The following is a 25,752-nucleotide window of genomic DNA, read 5'->3' as shown; positions in this document are numbered from 1 at the left end:
GCCCTGAGCCCCACAAACCCCTCATCTCCAGTCCCAGCCAGAGCCCTCATCCCCGCACCCTAACCCTCTGCCCCAGCCCTAAGCCCCCTCCAACACTACAAACCCCTCATCTCCAGCCCCAGCCAGAGCCCTCATCCCCCCACACTCCAACCCTCTGCCCCAGCCCTGAGCCTCTCTAACTCCCCAAGCCCCCCAACCCCAGACAGAGCCCTCACCCCCCACACTCCTACTCTCACCCTGAGCCCCTCCCACACCCCAAACCCCTCATTCTCAGCCCCAGACAGAGCCCTCACCCCTATACCCCTACTCTTGCCCTGAGCCCCTCCCATACTCCAAACCCCTCATCTGCAGCCACACCCCACAGCCCTCACCCCTGCACCCCCTCCCATCCCCAAATTCCCTCCCAGAGCCTGCACCCTGCACCCCAATCCCCTGCCCCAGCCTAGGGCCTGCACCCCAGACCTCCTCCCCCACCCAAACTCCCTCCCAGAGCCTTGGGCAGATGGGGGGCGGAGTTTGGGCAGGGGCGGGTTCTGGGCACCACTAAAATGTCTACAAACCTGCCACCCCTGGTGAAGGGTAAATAAAGACAATGTCTCAGAAGGATTCACCTGGACAAGGTGAAGGGGTGGTAACATTCAGCAAGACTGGGGTTGTTTGTGTGTTTTAGGCTCCTGGGTATGTCTGTACTGTGGTTGAAGGTGTGATCGCATGTTGGGTAGGCCTAGCCAAGGTGAACTGCTAGCAAGGGTATAGGGATGTTTAGCTGGTGGGTAAAATTGAAGTGCCAGGTCTTCACTGTGCTTTTACCTTGGGATAGTTCTACATGTTAGTTACCTCAAGTTAAAAAACCCCTCATCTTTATTAGCAGTGAAGATAAAGCCTGGGCTGCACGGAACAAAAATAAATGGTGGGAGAGAGGAGGAGCAGCAGCAAAGGGGGGAAGGAGACTCCTTTTCAAGCCTGAGCTGTGGGGTCATGGTTGTAGAAATGGCAAGGGAGAAGGAGCTCAGTTGCCTCTGGTGAAATGGGCACAAACTCCCTCCTCAGGTCCTCCTACTTGTTGCTCTGACCCTTTTGAACTGCAGCAATTATGGGCTGGATGTTTATGAAGAGGGAACTGAGGGCTGGAGGAAAGACTGACCTGTGGGCCAAATGCTTGATAGCTCTGCAGGAACTTAAAATTTGCCAGAGATATAGTGCTCAGGTCAGAGGAGAGGATCTATTTTTGTCTACATCTTGTTTGTAGCTAGAGATCTGTGTATTGTATGCTTACAGTTGTGGAGGTGCAGCTTGTTTTGGGAGCATGTGGATTGTGACTGGAACATTCAGAAAATAAAGGGACAAGTCCTCACTGACTGGGCAGGGACTGTCTTATGCTATGTTTGTATGGTGCTGATCTCCATCGCTGCCTCTAGGCAGTCCTACAATACAAATAATAAACGATGCTGGTAATTCTAACGTGTGTGTTTAAAATAGTAATTCTCCATGACTTATAAATCTGCTAAATCTGAAAGGATTTTCACAAGGCCAGTGAAAGGTACCTTTTTGACATCAGGACCTCCCTCTTCCAAATATCAAGTTCCTATTTCAAACGTCTCAAGTGCAAAAGCTGTTTTTAAAAGGAGCATTGATTAAACTGTGTGTTTTTCACTAATAATGTCCTCGGGAGCAGTGAAACTGTATGCTCAAACTTTCCTTGAAAAAGTGGGGGCTGGCGGGATGGACAGTGAGAGAGCAACATTTTCAGGTCACTTTTTGAATAAGTGTTACTAAGAATTTTGAATACTTAAAGATTGATTGCTAGAATTTGAAAAATAAATATTGGTGTACCTGTTTGCTTTCTTCTAAATGTTGTACTTTATATTTTTCAGCATTGGTGGCCTTATTCTGGACACAACTGTTTCTGATCCTAATTTGGTTGGGATTGTTGTTTATACTCCAGTAATCAATGGTAAGGCTGTAATATGATTATTTTATAATAAATATCAAGTCTCTATACATGTTTTATAAAAGATTATTACACTAAAGTTCAGCTGCAGTGGGTGGGTATCTACTACATTAATTTCAAGTTGTAACTTTGGTGTCAGAAACAGGGTAATTTAAAATAATAGCAGTGACTCCTGGTTTTCTGTACCAGAAACATCGAAGTGCATGTGAGAGAGAGAGAGGAAAAACAGGAGACTAGTAGTACATATTTAAAGTTAGTGTAAGAAAGGGGGAAAGTTGAAAGAAATCATATACAAATACTGTTTTGAAATTATTATATCTGTTAAATATAGGATTCAAAGATGTAATTCTTCAAGGGTTTTCTCTTGGATATATGGGGCAAATTTTCAAAAACAGTCACTTAAACTCCATCTCCAAAATATGCAGGTACAAGTATTAAGTGGTAATAATGCAGGCAAAATATAGAAATCCTAGAGCAAGTTGGGTGTTGGTTCATATGCTTGCCTATATGTGCAACTGCATGTACAAATCAAACACTTTGCAGCCATGCAGATATATATTTGTGAACATTAATTCGGTCCATTAATTAAATGTGGATATTTCCTAGATTCCTGTCTCTGTGTTAATTCTTTAAGCATAGATGTGGAATGTTGGATTAATTTCTCAGCATATTAAACTATTTTTTAAAAATAAAATGTCTTGTAAGTCGAGCCCTGCGCAGATACAAAATTTGTATCCGCATCCAATCTGATCCGCAAACATGGTCTGCGGATGCGGATATCCACAGATTTGTACTCTACGTAGGCTCTACTTGTAAGAAATATATTTATTTTCTAGTTCTGATTTATTCTTCATTGGTCTACTTTGCAATGTGCAGAAAGATCTCATGTAGAAATTAGTCACAGGACTTTCTTATTTGCAGTAGGTTTTCTGCTTACTGTGTAGCAAGTGTGGAAGGTATAAAGAAACTTTCTCTAAATATAAATATTGTGTTAAATCTCTGCTCATTTCCATTCATAAAAATATACAAAAGGCTGCCTAAAAGTCTTAGGGCTGGTCTACGCTACAAAATTAGGTCAGCTTAACTACGTCGGTCAGGGATGTGAAAAATTTCACGCCCTGTGCAATGTAGTTAAGCCAACCTAAGTCTGGTATAGACATCTCTAGGTTGATGGAAGAATTATTCTCAGAGAGGTGGATTTACTACAGCGATGGATAATGTTTCCTCTAATTTTTTCCATCTATGTGTGGAATGAATTTTTGTATGTGCACCAATATTGAGGTAATGTGTGGATGTGCGCCACCAGTAGAAATTAAAAACCTAGATATAATGTATATTTTTAAAAGTTATCATAGGGATAATTACTCCAGCCAGAACAGGTTAAGCATTTTAGAACTCACTACTCAATGAATTAAGTTTAAGCATAAGAGAGAAATAAAATTATGAAATGCATAGACCAGATAAAAAAATAAAATAACAGCACTTAGAAAGAATAAAATTACAGAGCATATATGTGCATTGCAGGAAGTACTAAGAAGTAAGAACAAAAACAATAATACAAGTTTGTGTTGGGAGGTGAGTGTGAAAGAGACTCTGTGTGTGCGTGTGTGTGTGTGTGTGTGTGTGTGAGAGAGAGAGAGAGAGAGTGTGTGTGAGAGAGAGAGATAGTGTGTGTGTGAGAGAGAGAGAGACTGTGTGTGCTGTCACTTTAAGCAGAGCGACACTCACCAGTCTGAAAGCTTGTTCAGACACAGCAGCAGCTGCCACCAGCTCCGTCTCACTCCCTGGCGCTGTTCCCCCCTCAGCCCCACCGCTGTGTGAGATAGGGTACATGGGGAGAGGAGGGGGACACCCTGACATCAGCACCCCTCCCTTCCTTCCCCACTCTGCACAGAAAGCAGGAGGCTTCCAGGAGCAACTGGCCAGGAGCTCCAAGACAGAGGGCAGGAGCAGCGCAGCAGCGGGGGAAAGGGCACCTGAACACAAGTCGCCATTGCTGAGGATGTGTACGACTGTAATAATCAAGTGTACGGCATTCGATGGACTGTTGTATGGCCGCACAGGCGTGCAGCTTAGAGGAAACACTGTCAATGGACGAACTTTTCTGTTGTTTTAGTAAGTGTTTATGCTACAGCACTGGAGTGCTGTACCATTTCTAGTGTAGACGTACCCCTAGATGCCCTTGAATTAATAAACAAGTGAAAGTCAGCATCTATTCTAACCCAAAAAACACCCCAAAAAACTCTATCTTCAACACAACTACCCACCTGAATTTCAGTTCCCCTTACTCCTCAAAGTCCCAAATTAGTATGCCTTGCAGCATTCTGTGGGGGTCAGCAGACCGTAGCTATATTTGACCAAAGATTGGGAGGAATTGGTTCCATAAACTGTTAGGGAAGCTAAACATTCAGTTACCACTACCAGGTAGTATGATCCTCCCATGTGTGGAACTGGCAGCCCTTTGTTTCTTGTTTTTAACCATTGATGGTGGAAATGTTCTTTGATACATTAGTTATAAATGTTAGTTCTGAATTCACCTTTCCTCAAACCACTTAAGCCAGGGTTTTCAGAAGAGACTGATTGATACCTTCAAGGGAGCTGACTTTCAGAGGATCATTGCTCAGCATTTTTCTGAAAACCAGTTCTTTCTAAAGGTTTTTCAAGTTGGGCTTCCAAAATCACATCACTTCTGAAAATCTTGGCCTTAATTGTTTTTCCTGTGGTGTGTAGCTGGCAAACTTCTTGATTCTGGAGCTTTATGCAACAAGATCCTGGAATTAATAAGCACCAGAGATGACAGCTTTGTATAAGGCACCCACTGCTTACCGTAATGGCTTGAAACTATAGTAGCTGAAGGCTTTGAGGCAACTGGACTATCAGCTAGAATTCTGATCAGTATAACAAAACATTTAAGAGTCTCCTTGCAGACAGCCTTGTGCCAAGTGAAAGTCTTATGTCAAAGAACTAACATCCAGCTTCATCAAGCTTTCACAGTCTTTGCAAAAGTACTGATGGAATACTTCCAACTATCTGTGTAGGACAGTGGTTGATTTTGGAATGGTGAGGTGGAGAACAGGCCATATATTTGTCTTAGATACATCCTTGCACTGAAGTGGAACACTGCATCAAGACCGCCACAGATGAGTCCCTCCACTAATGTGTCTCTACACTGGGCAGAAATGCTAAAGAGCTGCTGACAGTGGTTGCCAGGACAACCTCTGTCAATGCATCAAAAGCACACTAAGAAGAAAGGCCAGTAGGTCCCCATGGCAACCTCTCGTGTATCGTGAGGAAGATTTGGCAAAGGTTTTTGTGGCAGTTTCCCTCCTTTGGCAAATCAGTGTTCATTAAGGAGAAACATTGGCCTGACAAGAAACCAATGATTGTTTAAATTAGTACTGAAAGGCATTAGGTAGCAATTTTCTCATTCAGCCAATCTCTGAGACTTGAGCATACAGTATTCCAGATGTGTGATGTGAACTGAAGTTTCCTGCAGTTGAGCTTCCAAGCTGAACAAAGTGTAATTGGGGAGTCACATAAGCTTTCATGGTGTCAAAATGGCAACCTATATCTGAGATGCACTGGCAGGGAGTCAGTCCAAAATAGTAAAATAAAAAGTGGATTTCCAAATTTCTCCGATTCGGAATTCAGCATCCAAGAATGTGTCCTCAGTGGTACTGTGGACACATACTAGGTGGGTTGATACATCACCATTGTTTCTATCAAGGGTGGCATCCCATTAAATGTCTTTTAAAGGCTATGGGCTGTCTAAGTAAAACTATGCTTCTATTTAAAATGGTACCTTCACACAAGTTGACTGTGTGAAACCTTCATTTCTTCATTTGCTTTTCCCCTTTTTAACATCCATGGAGTGGTGATTGGACTTCATAGAGCTTTTTAATTGCTAAGAATGAGTCTGTTATAACATCTCCCTTCAGAAAAAGATTATGTATAATTCTTGTTCTCCTGAAGATATTGGGTTCATTGATTCTTTCTCATCCACTTCCCCAAAGAGCTGGGGGAATATGTTTCTTAAAACTTTCTACCGCGTCCTCAAAGATAAATAATTACTACTACTGTTCACCAGCAGAGGTACCAAGGGCTGCTGGTTTCCCCTCCTCCCCCTTAACCAAGCAGTGGAGAACATAATATTTGCTGAGAGGGTATATGCTTGGCTACCTTCAAATTCTATAGCTAAGGGAATTTCTGCTATCCACATATGGGATACAGAAAGCTAAGAGCAGTGGTTCTCAAAGTTTTGTACTGGTGACCCCTTTCACAGAGCAAGCCTCTGAGTGCGACCTCCCTTATACATTAAAAACACTTCAAAAATATTTAACACTATTATAAATGCTGGAGGTGAAGGGTATTTGGGATGGAGGCTGACAGCTCGTGACCCCCCCCCCATGTAATAACCTCACGACCCCCTGAGGGGTCTCAACCCCCAGTTTGAGAACCCCTGGCTAAGAATGTGGCTATATTATAATATGCCTTCTGAAAGAGGAAATTACAGGTAAGTAATTTGCTTTTATTCAATTTAGGCTCTCCTGTGCTTCATAGTTGCTCTGGTGCCTCTTGATTATTGCTGTTGTCAGTCTAAAGTATAAAATTGGAATTTAGAAAATCCTTTTACATAAACATATCTGCACATACCTTATTAACTATCAAAGATCCTAAGTGTGAACTACCGAATAGGTAGCTTTTGAAATATCACTGTTGTTGACCAATCAAAAAACAAAACAAAACAAAAAAACACAAACTTCTCCTACCAGGGACTTTTCTTCTCTTGTCTTTTTCTGAAGATGGCAGGGCCCCGCATCAGAAAGTCTGACACTGCTTCAAAGTCTATCTTACGGCAGGCCCAAATAAGTAAAACCTAAAACTGCTAGCTTATCCTGCTCCCTCGGTATGGTGCAAGAGAGAGACTGTGTGGGTATACCCAGCACCACCTGAATCAGCCCTACTGAGGGGATTTCCAGCCTTCCATACACTTGGAATTCTTATCTTGGGCCCTAAACAAGGACAGCAGCTGGGAGTTTCTCCCTCAAAATCCCAAAATGCTTCCAGGACCCCTTCCTCTTGCTCAGTCCCTGTCCCACAAGACTTTTCCCACAAAATCCCTCTGAATGTAGTAATGCTGACCCTGAAGGATTTCCTTACCAGCTTTCAAGGGCTGGTATATCTGGTACCTCATTATAAGTATTTGCCAAAAATAATATAATTATAATAATATAAGGAAGATAATAATCTGAACAATTTGCTTCAGACTGTGCTGCAGATATGAAATAAAGTGCAGCTAATGGAAATAGCGACTTTATGTTTAGGTTTTGGTATAATTCTCAAACAAAACGTAATCTAGTATTTTAGAAATAGATGAGGTTTAGAAGTGATTTTATATATAACAGCAGTGTATACGTAGATATTTTGTCCATTTTTTGTGTTATGCAAATGTTTCTACAAAATCTGGAAATTCCTGCAAATCACAAATGCTTTGCAGGGTTAGATAATAAAACTTTACTATCCAGATGGCATAAAATCATCCTCTTTAATAATAAAACAGAGCTATACTTCGTATATGCCCCTAACTTGTTCTGCTCATTAGCTGGTTTTTTTTATTATAAGATGGTCAGATACCCGGGGAGAAAATTTAAGTAGGGATCAAAGTGACTGCGAAAAGGTTTGCAGAAATCAATATGAGAACTTTAATACAAAACTGTAATTGTATTTCTGTTGTCAAGGAGATGAAAACTAAGATCACATATATGGCATAAATACATATTTTCTTTCATATTAGTATGGTAAGTTGAACAACAGACCCTCTGTTTTTCCACAAATATTTTGTAAATGGCCATTGCCTGTTATAAGCACTTGTTTTCAGGTGGGATGGTGGTGATATGTATGTGTGGGGGATATATGAGGAAAATCCCCTGCAATCATTCCCCATTTTAAAAATGCAAAATATTCCCCATTAGAAGAGTAAAGTGTCTTAATAAATACATATATTGCTCTAAAATAGAATAACTGTGCATGGAGCTCTCAGACAACACGAAAGTGCTTTGGCTATTAGGTAGCCTCAGACTATTCAACAATGAAATCTGATGCCACTATAAATCAGAAAGAAAATATATTCATAAGTTTGTATGGTAGCGGAGAGACTTGGTTGGGCAGCGAGTGGACTGTTTTGCATCCTCAGTTGGAAGAAAGTGAATTGGTCTCAGAATGGCACCTATTCTGTATGCGTAAGTGCATAGTTCAATCTTTATTTTGGCATATATAGAGGTTGAGGATCCTGTTTATGGATATTTAATTCTGACATATTTTGGGTGATAGTTCTTACTTTTTCTTAGTTGTTACCTTGTACAAGTAAAATGGTGTGTGCTCTGTGCTGTTTTGAGTTTTCTAAAAATCTTTCTTTTAAAATTTTTACAAGATTATTTCAGGATTTATTAGTTTCCACATCATAATTTGTTAGTTATATCCAAAATATTCTCACAATTTTAGTAAAATGAACCAATTTTTAAAATACATTATTTTCCTGGCTACATGCATTAGCCAAAACAAATATTGTTCCTATAAAAAAGTAATAACTTGCTCATACAATGTTCGCTCAAAATTGTTTCTGGAAAGACAGCTGTATAGGAGAACCTAATAGTTTACCTAATTCTGCCTATTTCCCCCCAAACACGAAACTTTTAACACAAATGCATACAACATGCATCTCTGAAGACAAGAAATTTGTAAGAAAGGACAATGCATGTAGGTACTAAGATAATAAGGGAGCTAATCTAAGCACTTCAGTTCTCTAAAATGTAAGTTTATGAGATCAGTGGTCAGATCTCCATGGCAGCATTTCAATTTGAAGTTTTGGAGAAATAATTTGGTTGTATTTTGTTAGTGGTGTCCCTTGTTATAGAGTCGTGGAGCTGCATTGACTATTGTAATTGAGACTATTTTTCTCCTTTTTGTGTCCTTGATGGTTATTTTTATTATAAAAACTGCATGAGAAATCAGACTATTTGGTTGAATGCCAGATGGACTAATCAGCACAATTCATTGTTTGGAACTGTGGATTGTGCTGATTAAAATCACTGCTCAGAGATCGGAATCTCCTCAGATCCTGTACATATTACCTTTATAATATTTTATACCCAAAATCACATTTCATTGGAGAATTGTGTTGAATTGGTTCTCTCCTTATTGTGTTGACTTCATTTAATCTTTGGCCTGTTGCACAAACTATATAGTAGGTATGACTATAATACCTATCATACCCTGTGATTGGTTAACTCTTAGCTCAGAAATGTTCATAGATAGTATTGAAAATCTAAAATATTGTTCATCTAAGTATCATAAATATTAGGTTGCTTCTAGAAGGAGAAAAGTTGGGGTGAACTGTACATTACTTATATTCAGTATGCCTACTGCTACTAACTGATATTATAGGCAGAGCTGATAGGTACACCAGTAGTTAAGGTTGACTAATGCTTCCTATTATAAGGCTCTGTTTTCAGTTGCCTGAAACTTTGCCCAATTTTAGCCATTAGGCTGAAATTTTCCTTGCCAGGTGTCTGCTTTAAGCTTATCTGTTTTGGAAAGTTTCAGCTAAAATGGTCTGCCCATTTCTGAAGCAAGGAAAGTACTTTTTTTTTTTTTTTTTTTTTTTTTTTTGGCCCATATTAGAAATTTTTTACAGTGATTTCACTGAGAAGTTCCAGCACCTCCATGCAGTGGTGCAGGGACTCAGCATTTGGTGAGGGAGTTGTTTGAATGTCAGAGATGTGCCTTTTGCTGTCCCTGTTTAAAATCATCTGCTCAAATTTGGTCAAGTTAGTAACCATCTGAAAATCTCAGTACATGTTCTATAAAGATTTGTTAAAGTTCTGCAGCTAAACATTCTGAAGGCTCCATCTGCATTGAGCATGCCTGATCCCCATACAGCTCCTATAAGCTGACCAGACTGCAAATGTGCTGTGTCCACAAAATGACCTGGCATGTTCCATCCCAGGCCTGCAGGAGCTGAGCAAATTTTTCCTTGCAATTTCTTCTCTTGGATGCTGGGGGCCACTGTGGCACTAGGAGCCACAAATGAGAGCAGGTAGGCTCTCTCTTGTGTTCTCAGGGTAGGTCTATCCAGCAAAGAAAAGCCTGTGGCTGGCCTGTGCCAGCCAACTTAGGCTTGCAGAGCTAGGTCTCTGGCACTGTTTCATTGCTGTGTGGACTTTCAGGCTTGGGCTGGAGCCCGAGCTCTGGAACCTTGTGAGGTGAGAGGGTTCTAGGGCTCGGACTGGAGCCTGAGCACCTGGGCAAGGCATTTGAACTAGACTTTCCATTGGTTGCCATTAATTATGTGTACCTTTATTTTTTCTGGGTATCCAACTGGAGACCCTGGAGTCTGATCTGCAGAAGTCCTGAGCATTCACAACTGAAACTGAAGTCAATGGGAGCTGTGCTTTGAACATATTAATTGCTATATCATGCTAAGCACTGTGAAAAATGTGGTCACAGGTGTCTCAAATTAGGCATCCAAAATTACTGGACACTTTTAACCTTAATCTTTCTGTGCCATCTGTAAAATGGGAATAACACAACTACCTCACCTCACAGGGGTGTTGTGAAAATAAATTCATGAATGTTTGTTAGGCATTCAGATACTATAGTGATGAGTACCTTAGAAAAGCCCATGAGGAAATTAATAATGCTGTATACATTTAAGGTTTTGAATAGTGTCCTGTAAATAAGATATGGGGCACACATCAGACAATGAGAATAAAATGAAATATCGAATAGTTGCTCAGTTGGTGACCACAATTCATCCTGTGCACTGAATGAGGCAGGGAGGGGCCAATGGAAGAAATAGTATGTGATCGTGTTAAAGACTGTATCATAATGGGTACCAGCTCTGCCTATAATAGGTATATGTTTTTGTATGTGTATATAAAAATTATCTGCTCTTGGGATTCATCATAACAATGTACATATAACTTATTTCTCAAATTGTAGATTAAAAAGTTATTGCAGCCTTGATATAGCAAAAGTCATCAGCATTTGATTAGACATATTGGGTTGGGGAGATGTGCACACAACTAGAAACTTTTTAAAAATATTGAACATCTTTATATAGGTAGAGTCAGATTCTACACTATGCTGAATGTCTTCTGTGAATTGCTAAATGGCCTCAACTCCCATTGACTTGCAGGTGGTGCTCCGTAGCTTGTAGGATCAGACCCTTGAAGGAGGGAGGTATATACATTAAGATTACCCAACTCTTCCCTTTATAAGACTCTGTTTTCAGCTGTTTACAACATTGCCAAATGTAAACCATTTAAGCTGAAACTTTCCATGCCAGGTGTCTGTCTCTGGCTTCAAAGTTTTGGAAAGTTTCAGCCAAAACAGTTCAGTCATTTCAGAGAATACTTGGGAGGGAGGAAATACTTTGTTTTGCCATGTTAAAAATATTTTAAAACGGCTATTGAGAAGTTCTAGATCTCCATACTTTAGAGAAGGGATTTGAAATTTGGCAGAGGGGTGATGTTTGTGTCAGGTATGTACCTTTTGCTCTTCCTATGGAAATCTGCCCAAATGTTCCAAGAAGCTTTTGAAAAATCTGTTTGCACATGCTAAATAGAGCCTTTAGACCTGCATGGCTAAAATCTTGGAAAATTCCATTCACACTGAGCATGCACCAGTATCTCTCAGGTCCTGTGTATGTGGACTGTGCATGCACCATCTGCATACAGCAACTGAGCGTGTCCATTCCTAGGGTACAGAGGCTCAGCAGGACTTTCCCTGAACTTTCAGCTCTTGGCTGCTCTGGCCCGGGGTGGGACTGGACACCAGAACTAAGAGAGAGCAGAGAGACTATCTCCCTTGTGCTCTCAATATCCCCACCCCACTCCCTGCAGCTGGTGCTCAGGCAGCATGGAAGAAGAAGGTGCCTGACTCAGATACAGGGAGCCAAGAGCCAGATCAGGGTGAGGGAAGAGGAAGGAGTAGATTGGGAGAAGGAGCCACAGTGGTTGGGGATGGGGGAAGACTGAGAGTGGAGGCTGCGAGACAGAAGGGGAGGAAAAGCTGTGACTGGGACCTGAGGGGTTGGGACTGGGAGACAGGAACTGGTTGGGCAAGATGGCTGGGGGGAACTGGGAAGCAGTTGGTGTGAAGGGTGAAACTGAGATTGAAGGAGGAGCTCAGGGAACTTGGACTTGCTAGGCAAGCAGCCTATAATTGGGAATCAGTAAGGTGGGTAGGGGGAAAAGCAAATCTGATGAGAAGCTGTGGCGCCTGGGAAGAACTGGGACGAGCTGGGCAAGGAGACTGGGACAAGGAGCCGGTGACGGGGGCAGACAAATGGGGGAAATGACTGGAAGGGTGAGAGACAAATTGGACCCGGGGGGGGCGGGGAGGGAGCAACTTGGGTCTGGCTGAGTGCTTGACTTCACAATCCTAATATTCTTTTAACGTAATCTCTGACTGTGCATGTGCACAATAAAATGAAGATGATGGTTTGATGTAAAAATATATAATTCTCTCTCTCACACACACACGCACAAACTAAATATATATATATATATATGTGCTGTAAAGCAACTTATTTTTTTGTAATCAAATACAGTGAATCTGAAGATGGGCAAATATATATTAGTACAACACGTCAAGTATACTTAAAACACCTCAAATACTTAGAACTATGCGATTAACAAGCGTAGCCATAGCATAACATTGTTTCCACGATAAATTAGGACAGGTGTTTTTTCTTTGAGAAATGTTATATCCATGTTACATAGCCAAGCTAACAGACTAACTCCATAAAGTCTGTAGCAAAGCTCCTTTAACACAGTTCTCAGAAAAAATTATTTCCAGTGCTAGACACTGAAATTATGTTAGCCACCGTATTCACAGAGATAACTGGCGTGATTTTGGTTGTACCATGGACAGGGTCTTATGTGTTGAGAGTGTTTGTTAAATGACAATGAACAGGGCTGACAACTGTTCTGTAGAAATATTTATCCTAAGGAAAAGGGCTGTCTTTTAACTCTAGATTGGTTCAGTGAAGTGACAGGTTTTTTTGGTATTTTTTAATAATGAAGTCAGGGATGGCATCCTTGTCTGCTAGAGAGCTTAACTTCTGTTATCCTTACTGACAATGTAGTATTCTTATGCAGAAGTTAAGCACATCTGCTTTTCTGTGAGGAATAGAAGTCAGTTTTTAAGATTTTTACTTTCAAAGAAAATGTCATTATATATTATGGTTCCCATGTGACTAAAAAGAAACTAGCAAAATTAGTCTTTATAATAACCAGAATGCTATAGCATGATGAGAGCAATAATTTTTTTTCAGGAAACATATTTCTGATTTAAAATAAACATAAATTTGTGCTTTGAAGCAGTCCATAGGTGTACCTGCAGATAATTTCTTAATGCTATCAATTACAGGGTTTTTACAGCCTCAGGCACTAAAAAGGAGTCCATTCTAAAGCTAAGGATTCACACCAGTAATTTGGTGAATTGACAACCTGTTGTTTTTCTAATGTTGTTAATCTACACAATTGTATCTTTTAATGGTTTTCTGCTACCCTACCCTCAGTGATGTAATTAGTCTGGTACTGCCTGAGTAATTTCATGGGCATGGTAAAAAAAGCAGCTATGAGAAGAAACAAATTGAATATTACTACAGAAAAATACCTTTCCATTTGGCAATGATACTCTTAAGGTATGAATAACTTTAAAATCCTTAACTCTGTAGCTGATGAGAATTTAGATAATTAAATCTGAAATATTTTCAAAACTGATAAATATGACTTGATGATCACCAGACAAATGGAAAGACTTTGTGACCAAAACCCCCACCTCTCATGTCCTGTTTGGTCCATCAGCTTCTCCCCCTTGTGTTTGCCTGAAGAAGCCTAATGATAACACAAGCCGCTGGGACAGGACACCTTTGTCCAGGTCCCTTGATCAAGACTGAGGAGGAGGTGTGTAGGTTCCAGAAACTTCTTCAGTACTTCTCCTTAGAGTTCACAGAGTTCTCTGCATAAAATTAACTATACATCAGTCATCTGAGCAAGATTTATTTCAAAACAGAGAAATAGTATTAAAATAAAAGAATTACTTTAACATCTAGTTTTGTATTTCTCAGAAGCTAACAAGATAAGACATTCTCAGCTTACTTGCAGAGAAAACAGAAAAGTGAACAGCTTACTTTTTTGAAAAGAGTCTCTGTCTAACCACTTTGGCCATACTGTCAGCTTTCCTTGATAACTGGATACCATTTCTTTGCTCTTTTCATTGTCCTGGGGGACTGCGTCAATTTATAGACTCATAGACTTTAAGGCCAGAAGGGACCATCATGATCATCTAGTCTGACCTACACATTGCTGGCCACAGAAGCTTACCCACTCACTCCTGTAATGGGCTCATAATCTCTGGCTGAGTTACTGAAGTTATCAAATCTTGATTTAAAGACTTCAAGTTACAGAGAATCCACTATTTATTCTAGTTCAAACTAGCAAGTGACTCAAGCCCCATGCTGCAGAGGAAGGCAAAAAATAAATCAAAAGAGGGTCTCTACCAGGTTTCCCTTAATCAAAGGCCACTATCTCCTCTTTCAAACCAATTTTCTGTTTTCCTCTAAGACATGGCTCATGGAGGATGCAAAGACACTTGATGATGATAAATAGCCATCTTTCAAACGCTTAACATCTTAGACCACATTTCACAAACCAGTCTGCATGTCTGTCCCCTAGTCAGTTGTGTATTATCCTTCCAAAGAGGCAGAAAGTCGTTTTCCTTAATATTGACCTTGGCCTTTCTCATTTTCCATTGTTATTAATTAGGGACAGAGCTTCAGACCCTCTATTACTCTTTCTTTTTAATAAATTTGTTCACGCAAGAGGCAATCAATCACAATGCAAGATTTTTATACCTTTCAGGAAGTTATTTATATCCATTTCCTGTGTCACCCTGGATGTTACATCTCTAGAAGCAGCAAGATAGAAATGCCTTTCAAAGGCTAGCTTAGATTTTTATTCACAGCAATCTTCAAGATGGCGGGGAGGGGAGGAGATTTTGAAGTCTTATGCAGCCTCTCCAAACACACATTGTCTTCAGATGTTCCTCTCCTGTTCCCACTAAAAAGGTGTCTATAAATATTCCCGGAGGGTTTCCCAGCTCTTCATGTGGTCTCCAGAGATAAGCTTTTCTTCAGCCCTTAAGACCACTACAGCAACATCTTTAGCCTCTAAAGATCTAATTCTCTTCAGGTGCTCATTTTCTTTTTCACCTCTTGATTTCTACTGGCTCCTCCCAAAATGGGGAAATAGCTTCAAGCTCCAAGATGGGATTTTAAGCCTCAGGGACTCCCTGAAGGGTTTCTCCATAAATTTGGAATTACATTGCAGGAAACATTTTTCTTTGTAATGAAACATGAAGGTAAGAAAAGAAGAATTTGCAGGGCTTTTCCTGTTCCTGGATGAGGGCAGACAAGGGAATAACTTTGTTTATTTACTCCTCTGCTCACCAGATTATGGAACTGGCCTAACTCTAGAGATCAAACTCCTATATCTACTCGGAAGCTCTACAGATTCCCTATAGAAATAGTTTGTCTCCTTCCAAGTGGATTCAGCGGTAATAGCCTAATTGAAAAACAAAACAAAAAAAACCAACAACCCTACCCCCGCTTTGGATGTGTCCTTGTGGAATCCCATTAACAGAAATTTGGAATTGGGGAAATAAGAACAATTCTGATTGACTAATTGCAGCTCAGTTTTCTGTTGTGTCTTGTCCTTTCTATCTCTATCCTGACATAGCATCTATCTTCCTATCAGAATTGTGAACATTATCTACGTTTTTTGTAGTTTGCTTACAAACTATAATTTGAATCTAGAGCTTCAGAGAAACATCTTAGTTTTGAATGCTATCCAAACATTTTGAGGTTCTTTATTTAATTTCAGAAGAAGTCATTTTCTTTCCTATGACTCTCTTATTTCCATAAATTTATTTCAGAATACTTCTTTTAAAAAACTATTTACCATTTTGAGGTTATGCTCTTGTGGTTTATTAACACCAGAATTATTGCATAGAAATGTGGCATTATACTGGTATGGTGCAGCTACTTTGTTTTATACTGACAATATATATACACTGTACACTATTCTTATATATAGTGGCTTAACTTAAAATGTGTTCTGTTTTAAAATATTTTGGCAAAATACTACTAATAAAATTAAGTTCAGAATAATCTTACAGAGGTGAGCCATGGGCCAGTCCAAAGAAGTAAAATGTGTGCGGGTGGTTGGTTAGCCAAGAGTTTGATTGGTATCAGAGGCAGTACGGGGCAATGGTTGGAGTTCTCGCAGGGATCAGTAACTGGAAGATCCAATCCAAGGGACTGGGTGAGCAGGTTACAGAGGCAAGGTAGGGCAAGGCAGCATGGCAACAAAGTGGTGTCAGACAAGACTGGGTGAGGCAGCAAGGCAGGGTCAGGTGAGGCAATCTAGGCAGCAGTGAGCAGGCAGTGGTTTGTTGCTCAGACAGCTTCCTCTTCCTCTTGGGGCCTTTGCATAATCCAGGCTCCCAATGAGAGGACTGCCTGTCCATCCAATCAGAGGCCTGGTGTTTGGTTGCCATGGCTCTGTAGGCCTTTAGGACTAAGGCTGTTGGTCCGGGGTAGTGGTTAAGTGCTCTGTCATGGTTCAACAGCTAAGTATGCTGCCTAAGGACCTCGAGAGTCCAGGTTCAGTATTGATATCCTAACAGTATTCCATGACAAAAATAACTACATTAAAATAGTTACGTCTGAAAGAACTTATAACTTAAGGGTAAAAAAATTTAGAGATGTTGTCTTCATCTCTAAACCAAGTACTGGAAATTCAGCATTAAGATTTCACTTAAAAGAATTCCAAACATGTTAAAGTACAGATATGCACAGTTAATGCAGCCAGACAACCTTAACATCTGCCCAGTAGCAAAGCTATGCAGTAACCATCTGATTATGCTTAAGACATCTGGGGTGTGTGGTCCTAGATTAGATTAAGTGTTTTTTAAATACGAGGTTTTTCTCATATTTTTCCCTTTATAGTGTCCTTAGCTCTTTAACTATTGTCCAGAGCCTCCACAATAAATACCACTCTCATCAGCTGCCTGCTGTTGGAATCAAACTCTCTGCCCCCTCCCTCATTTTTAGTTATTATCCTGAGTGGAGTGATCTTTGACGGTTTAAAGTGGTACATTCTACTCTATTGTCCAATACATGAATATATTTATAATAGTCAAACTTTCATTCCTTAAGGGAAAAAGTGATGAAAAATTAGATCATTTGGAAAAATTTAATATAAAGATGGATAATATAAAAACAGGTGAAAACTTCTCTATTTACCTATACCTGATTTCCAAAGACAATTAGGGATTTAAAATTCTTGAATCCAGGCTTCCAGCAGATGAATAGTCAGAATTCTCTGACCATAGAATTCTGCAACCATTAAACTGCCTTACCAGCATGCAGTCCTTTTCATGCTTCTAAGGGTATCATGGCTCTCTTGCATTGGTTCCAAAAGCAATTTAGTCTTTAAATGAAGACCGGATATCTTTTTAAAGAGATGTGCTATAGCTTAAACTGAAGGCATGGGCTTGATATAGGAATTACTGGCTGAGGTTCTATGGCCTACGTTGTGCAAGAGGTCAGACTATATGATCATATCGGTCACTTCTGGCCTTAAATATCTATGACTCCATGAAAATCAAATCTGAGCAAAAGCTGAGTTCAATTTTATTCTGAGTCTTCCAGTCATATTGTGTTTAGTGTTGGCCTGAGTAGAAGCAGAATCATAAATTTCCATGGTGAAGGTGTTTTCACCTTTTGACCTTTGTACCATGTGATGGGTGTAATAGCAGTTGATAAAAGTTTGATAAATTGTTATCTGTCTGTGAAGAATCAGTGAAAGATGTCTTCTTTTTCTGTTTCAGGTATTGGTGGTAATTTAGTGGCAATTCAAGCTAGCAGAATTTCTACCTACCTCCATTTACATAGCATTCCTGGAGAGTTGCCAGAAGAAGCAAAGGGTTGCTATTCCCCATGCAGAACCTATTATGGTACAGGTATGTATTGGTGGTGGTTAATTGTTGCAATTAGATTGTTGCACTCTTTTTTGCTTCTGTAGACCGACCTGTACACCCAATGAAAGTAGGCACCATATTCAGCTGTTGCTGTGATAGGTAGACAGTAATGAAAGATTCCTCTATCTGTAACAATTGGGCGGTAGGGAGGTCGTGTATAGGGCTGGAGTGGGAGAAGTGTAACTGGGTTTGAGGGGCAGAGATGGAAGTCAAGAGGGGTTAAAGTCACTCCCCAAACTGCTGCACTCAGAGCTGCTTTGTCCTTTTATCCTCCAGTAACTCATTAACTTCTCTCCCATCCAACCTCAGAAGTTCACTCCCGTTCCCCACCAACACCCCGTTTACCCTCGCTGTCAAGTCCTGGCTAGGAGTCAACGCACATGCACACAGTGTCCTTCTCTTTCCAGTATTTGTGGAGAGTGTGCTGATTAAATACTGGGTTCATTATAAATAGTCTCTGCTTTCTCTTCCCAAACCCACCCACTGACTCTCTTGGACCCCTTTCTCTGGGTCCTTCCTTCTTTATCACCACCACCACTCCTACTTCCTGATCCCTGCTTCCTCACCATGACCACTGCTCCCCTCTAGAATGCTTGCTTCCCTCCCATTCCCAACTCCACTTCATCACCCACCCACTGGCCTTCAGGTGTCTGCTTCCCCCTCCATCCCCTAGTCCCCACCTTCCCCTCTCACCCCCCCCAAAAACCCTTCCCCCCAGGCTTTCATGTCTGTTAGCCTCCTAGCTACTCAGTCTCCCCATACAGCAAGTTATGCTGTTTCCTCTGATATGTGTAGGCAGCAGCAGAGATTCCGTTGCCCGCAGCACCAGGTAGTCTGACTTTCCTCTAAGCTGAGATTTTCTGGTTTTCCAGTTTTCCCCAAAAATCAATAAGGTTCTGTCCACTCCCTGAAATTTTGGAAATGATCAGATGTGGTATTATCACTTTATGTACAGAGAAGCAAAGAAATGCCATCAAGTTGAGTGTAGAGCCTCGCTTTGCTTGGCTAATAAGGAATTTCATTCATTCATTCATTCAAGTGTAAATTCTGTAATATGTCAGCCTATCCTGTAGGAATTGAATCATATTAAGATTCTCCCAGAACTTGTTTTGTTTCCCGACTCTCTCCACCCTCTTTCCTACTAATTGGGAAAAGTATCCTTCAGCTATCTAGTGCTGTTCTATAAACCAGCAGACAGTGTTGTAGCTGAAACTTTACGCTGATGCTGAGAACTTTTTATTTCCTGCTTCACATTGTTAGCCTAAGTCATAATGGTTTTATTCCATCCAGGTGGTGATACTGTAATGGGAAGTTTCGAGTCATGTTGTTATCAACCACACAATGGTTGCTCTGACTTCCACAGTTTTTCCTTAAATTTAAAACAGAAGGTACCATTTGTAAATGTGTGATAGCTTTTGGTAAGAGTTGATTTTTGAGTAGCTTCTGTTGCTCTTTGATATTTATTAAATGTACTTCTAACTAATAAATAAAAAAATAGGTGAATGTGAAGTTACTGCTTAGCAATATAAAAAGTCCTCTGAGGGACTTATGTAGAAGGTAAAGGTAGCCAAAACTTTGCCTCTTCTGAGGGAACATATAGGGGCCTACTGCAATTAAAAGTGGGTGGTAATGTTTAGGTAAGGAACCCAATCAAGGTGGCCAGGGGATGGTCTGATTCAGAGCAGACCGTCAGCAGCCTCTGCTGGCAGGGGTCCTGTTGATCCCCTGGCAGACACTAAACATAGAAGAAACTCTGAGGGAATTTGATGGTGAAAATCATGCATGCCCTACCAGAAGGGTACAATTTGCACCCCTTTTATTATTGATAAAAATATTTTCCAGCTTTCAAAGGGCTAAACTGCATTTTTTTTGTATTACAGGAATAAATAACAAATCAGCCCAAGTTCTTCTCCTTTTGGTGATTCCTGGGCATTTAATTTTCTTGTACACCATCCATTTAATGAAAAGTGGTCATACCTCTTTGACTCCAATTTTTATAGCAGTATATTTGTTTGCAGCCCTGCTACAGGTAAGAATAAAAAATGGGTATAGTATGTTTTAGTTCTCAAAGAATACCATGTTTGATACTTGCTTTTAGATATGTAAAGAGTAGAAGCAATAGGGAATGTATGTCCATGTTATGGGATATCAGCACACACCCTCTTTGTAATAAATTATTCTCACACATACCCAACAGCTTCTACAACTGCATTTTGGGTGTTTCTCATCAGACACCTCACTGTATCATTTTCCCAAGTAAATGTTGTACTTTTTCTGTTTCTCATGTGTCAGCACCATTAAAGCCAGTAAGCATCCTGTTAAACAATGGGAAAGGAATATGGCCTTTATTAATAGAAAGTAGGCCATGAAAAATTCCTAAAAAAGTCTCTCATCTTGGTTTCATTCAAATAAAATGGATCACAGTCTTGGTTAACATAACCCACAGATATAACAATCTTACCTATATGCTTGTGTGCATCTCTTAAACACTTATTAAAGGTGAAGTCAGTTTAGCAGTAACCAGAATAATAATTGTTAAGTGCGTCCATTGTTTTTATTAAACATTTTTGCATCACTTTTGCTGGCTTTATTTAAGTCTCTAGCCCGAGCAATATCAGCAGTCGAAAGGAGCCTTTGAAATAGTCATAGCGTAAGCTGAAGTCACTCCAAATAAAGAAATCAGCTTATACATTTAATTGTTTCATTTACAGTCAAGTTTTAGTTAAAACTTTGCTGAGCTGAATAAAACATTTAGTTATATTTAAAAAGAAAAATGAAGGACATACTTGAAAGATCCATATGTGGAGTGTAGGTCTTACTTCTAAAATAACTATTATCAAGTTATCTTTAAAACTAACATCATCATAGTCAACAAATCTGTTACATAAAAAAAACTATAATTCAGTGTTCTGAACTCTGTTTTTCTGTGTTTATTGGAGTGGTGTTGTTTCAGTTTAATTGTAAATGGGTAAAAAAAAATCATCTGGATTGTGTATTTTAAATATACTAATTTTTTTGGATATGCTGAAGTTAGAAATTCGGTGATAAAAAGATGGATTTTGCAAACTGCTAGCATTTGAATTTTATATGAGAACCCCATTTTTTCACCTAGTATAAAATTGGAAAACTCAAGGCCTTGCATATAACTGTGCCATTCCATTATTTTTAACTCTTTCCCTTCATACTTCTTGTTCTTTCCCATTATATCACTTTGATTTGTTTAATTTCTCCTTCTCCATCCCCTTCTCATGGACTTACTTTACATTGTCCTGATGCAGATTTCACTCAAAGCAATGGATATGTCAAGAACTGATGGAAGAAATTGATTTTATATTTTTCTGTTATAATTATATTAATATAGTATTGGCATAGTTGCTATCATTTCCCTCAGTTTTGAATTGGCATTTTGGAAAGTCTCAGGTTTCTCTTGCTGCTACCTGCAGATGCTAAGAAGAGGCAGGGCTTTTTAGAATGGCATGGTAGAAAAGTCTTGATTGACATCAGCATAAGTATACATTTAAAGTCATTTTCAAAAATGCAAGAAAATTGCAAGGCCTGATTCACCTTTCACTTATGCCAGTTTTACAGTAGTAATATTCCACTGATATCTGTGGAGTCCATCCTGATTTTTAATCTGATATAAGCAAGAGGAGGCTGAAGCTTGCAGCTTTTCCTTTTGTGGATGATTTTCCCTTTACCACCATCTATCTCTGGCCATGACAGACATTTTGCAGGTGTTGTTCTTTAGTAGCTGAATCACAACTATTGCACAGTATAATTTTTCAGGGGTCTTTTGCAAAGTTACAGTCAGGAACCCCATATTTCTAGTCACCTTATGAAAATATTCCACTACATTGGTGGTTTCTTTTCTCTTCCTTTATTCCCTTTTTGTTATACCAGATATAATCACATTTCTATAATGCTGGTATATAGAAAGGTTTTGTATAGCTTTAATTAGCAGAATTCAGATTTTCATATAAATGACACTTCCCTGTCCCTTGAGTATGATTACATCTTCAATTATCTGTACCACCTTAATCAGTTATGCTGGTGCTCTTTCTTACTGCCTATTGGGACCTTAAGAGAGTGGGCCTCCCATGCAATTGCACATTTCTTAGTTTTCTTCTGTTTTAACATGAAACCACTTCGCTTCTTGCCTTTCATTTTCTGCTTAGCACCAGTGACGTAATCTAGACACCTTGATAGTAATGAGAATAGTTTGAAATTACAAACTCAGTGCTTCTCTGCTGGCCTTTCTTTAGAGATATGCATAGATCAACTCTAATCTTGTTGTTATTCTTTTTTTCCCTTGGGACTTTTATATTTTGTCCTCCTTCAACAGTTAGCCTTTTAAAGGATTTAGTGTTTTGCCTACATAGTAAGATTGGAAAATCTCACAGCTAATTACTGTCATTTCAGTTATCAACCAGATCACAATCTCTTGAGCAATGAAGAATCTGCAAGCTAGCCCCTAGTCCATACTGAATTACAGAACTTCTAGTTGTTTCCACTTTGTGTTTAAATCATCAGTATACATCTTGTTTTATGAAAGACTTACATTTTAACAGGCTAAAAGTGATTTTTTTAAATCTGAGGTAACAAATGAATATCGATAGCCAGAACGCAATAATACCCAAGGGCGATAATCAGTTATGGGCAGTCTAAACTGAGCAGGTTTGATATCCTATTGCTTTATTCATTATATTCGTTTAGGGCAAAAATCTGTTGTAGAATATTTGCACTTTCTTTCTCTTATGGTGATCATCGCCACATATTGGATCTATTTATAGTCCCTTTGGTATACTAAAATTCTGCTTAATAAATGAAAATGGATGACTTTTCTAGCTCTAAAAACCTCTTGACATTTTCAAGATGATTATAAAGGAGAACAGAGCTTTGATCGTGACGGGAAACGCCGGTTTAATGTAACTAATCTCTCTACAGCAACACCCCTGTATCTTCCACCGAGTAGCCCCCCAACAATACCTCATCAAATTGTCTTTATTCTTCTTCATCACCATTGTGATGTCTCTCTTCCTGTTTATCGCCCCTCCCTGGTGTGATTCAAAGCCCACAGAATCAGTGGCTTCTGTTAAATTCAGTGGTCTTTGGAGCACTTCCATGGGGTGTTTTCTTTCCCTATCCTGATCCTCTGTTAATTTTGTCTTCATCCGTTCCTTTCTTATTTCTAATACCTTTATACTCTTTTCCACTGCTACGTTATTCAGTCCACTTCATATGTCTCTGCTACTTGCTCACTCCCAGATGTTCTATGCCTTCTCTGTGTAATATAGTTTAAAAGATTTATGGGAATGGAGTCATTATGATACGTTTACATTACAAAAATTAATCACGATTAATCGCACTGTTAAACAATAAGAGAACACCATTTATTTTTGGACGTTTTCTACATTTTTCAAATATATTGATTTCAGTTACAACACAGAATACAAAGTGTGTAATGCTCACTTTTTATTTATTTTTGATTACAAGTATTTGCACTGTAAAAAACAAAATAAATAGTATTTTTCAGTTTAACTAATACAAGTACTGTATGCAATCTCTTTATCATGGCAATTGAACTTGCAAATGTAGAATTACATACAAAAAACTACATTCAGAAATAAAACAATGTAAAATTTTAGAGCCTGCAAGTCCACTCAGTCCTACTTCTTGTTCAGCCAGTTGCTCAGGTTAAACAAACTTGTTTGTATTTGCAAGAAATAATGCTGCCCGCTTCTTGTTTACAGTGTCACAAGTGTTCTCATGGCACTGCTGTAGCTGGCGTCACAAGATATTACATGCCAGATGTGCTAAAGATTCATATGTCCCTTCATGCTTCAACCACCATTCCAGGGAACATGCGTCCATGCTGATGATGGTTTCTGCTCAATAACAATCCAAAGCAGTGCAGACCAACACATGTTCATTTTCGTTATCTGAGTCAGATGCCACCAGCAGAAGGTTGATTTTCTTTTTTGATGGTTCGGTTGCTGTAGTTTCCGCATCGGAGTGTTGCTTTTTTTAAGACTTCTGAAAACATGCGCCACCCCTCGTCCCTCTCAGATTTTGGAAGGCACTTCAGATTCTTAAACCTTGGGTCCAGTGCTGTAGCTATCATTAGAAATCTCATATTGGTACCTTTTTTGCGTTTTGTCAAATCTGCAGTGAAAGTGTTCTTAAAATGAACAACATGTGCTGGGTCATCATCCGAGACTGCTATAACAAGAAATATATGGCAGAATGCGAGTAAAATAGAGCAGGGGACATAAAATGCTCCCCCAAGGAGTTCAGTCACAAATTTAATTATGAGCGTCATCAGCGTGGAAGCATGTCCTCTGTAATGATGGCCAAAGCATGAAGGGGCATATGAATGTTTAGCATATCTGGCAAATAAATACCTTTCAGTGCCAGCTACAAAAGTACCATGCAAATACCTGTTCTCACTTTCTGGCGACATTATAATTAAGAAGCAGGCAGCATTATCTCCTGTAAATGTAAACAAACTTGTTTGTCTTGGTGAGTGGCTGAACAAGTAGGACTGAGTGGACTTATAGGCTCTGAAGTTTTACTTTGTTTTGTTTTTGAGTGCAGTTATGCAACAAAAAAAATCTACATTTGTAAGTTGGACTTTCATGACAAAGATTGCTCTACAGTACTTGTATGAGGTCAGTTGAAAAATACAATTTCTTTTATCATTTTAACAGTGCAAATATTTGTAATCAAAAGTAATAAACTCTTTGATTTCAATTACAACACAGACTAAAATATATTTGAAAATGTAGAAAAACATCCAAAATATTTAATAAATTTCAATTGGTATTCTATTGTTTAACAGTGCCATTAAACCTGCGATTAATCATGATTAATTTTTTTTTTAGTTAATCGCGTGAGTTAACTGTGATTAATCAACAGCCCTAGTTTACATAAATATAAATTAGCATTAATATAGATTTAGTTATTACTAATCAATAGTATGCTATGTGTGTGTAGTAACAGAAAACTTGTAGAAAGTCACTGAATTTACAATCACTTTTTAAACATAATCATTGACTTCTGTAAATACTGGGTTTGATTTTGAAAATAGTGTGAACTAGTCAGTATTATGGACTAATGATCATTTTATAAACAAAGCTGTTTTGATTTTCAAAAGATGAAAAAACCCAGCAAACAACTTTTTTTTGTTCCTCTAACTATAAATGTACCATGTCTTTTAAACTAAATAAATGATTTGGATCTATTGCTTGAAATCTTGGCTCTGTTGAACTCAATGGCAAAACTTCTGCTAACATCAATAGGGTCAATATTTCAATCATTTTATTTACATTACATCTGAGAAAATGTATACCAATTTTCATGCAGGGATACTTTTTTCAGATTGAGTGTAAAACCTCAGAAATAGTTTTATAATATAAAGTCTGGCACATACTTATGTATGGCACCATTCTGAGGTAATGCAAAATAAGTACTATAATTATGTCTACACTATGTACAAATACCTACTGAAACCTATACATTACTTCATTTTATGAAAAACACAAATAATACTACATACATTGTCTGGGCAAACAATTGTATATTGCTGAAAATCAAACATGACAGCAGACTGATTTAAACATGGCTTGGGTTTGGTGTGTATTGTATTGTATTGTTGAGGGGGAACATATTTGTTTTCTGAAAACTATACAAAG

General features: G+C 39.1%; 1 protein-coding gene across 2 annotated transcripts in view; it reads left to right on the top strand.

Annotated features, from left to right (window-relative positions):
• SLC41A2 (solute carrier family 41 member 2) overlaps positions 1–25,752 on the top strand; it is a 93,314-nt gene that overhangs the window by 54,973 nt on the left and 12,589 nt on the right. For both annotated transcript variants that reach the window (XM_043542080.1, XM_037879914.2), the window contains exons 8-10: positions 1,875–1,954; positions 17,912–18,043; positions 19,942–20,090. In XM_043542080.1, coding sequence (XP_043398015.1) covers positions 1,875–1,954; positions 17,912–18,043; positions 19,942–20,090 — 361 coding nt within the window. The remainder of the gene's footprint in view (positions 1–1,874; positions 1,955–17,911; positions 18,044–19,941; positions 20,091–25,752) is intronic.

The sequence above is a fragment of the Chelonia mydas genome, chromosome 1, assembly GCF_015237465.2.
Source record: "Chelonia mydas isolate rCheMyd1 chromosome 1, rCheMyd1.pri.v2, whole genome shotgun sequence".
In the NCBI taxonomy this organism is placed as follows: domain Eukaryota; kingdom Metazoa; phylum Chordata; order Testudines; family Cheloniidae; genus Chelonia; species Chelonia mydas.
This window is presented reverse-complemented; position numbering and strand designations above follow the sequence as displayed.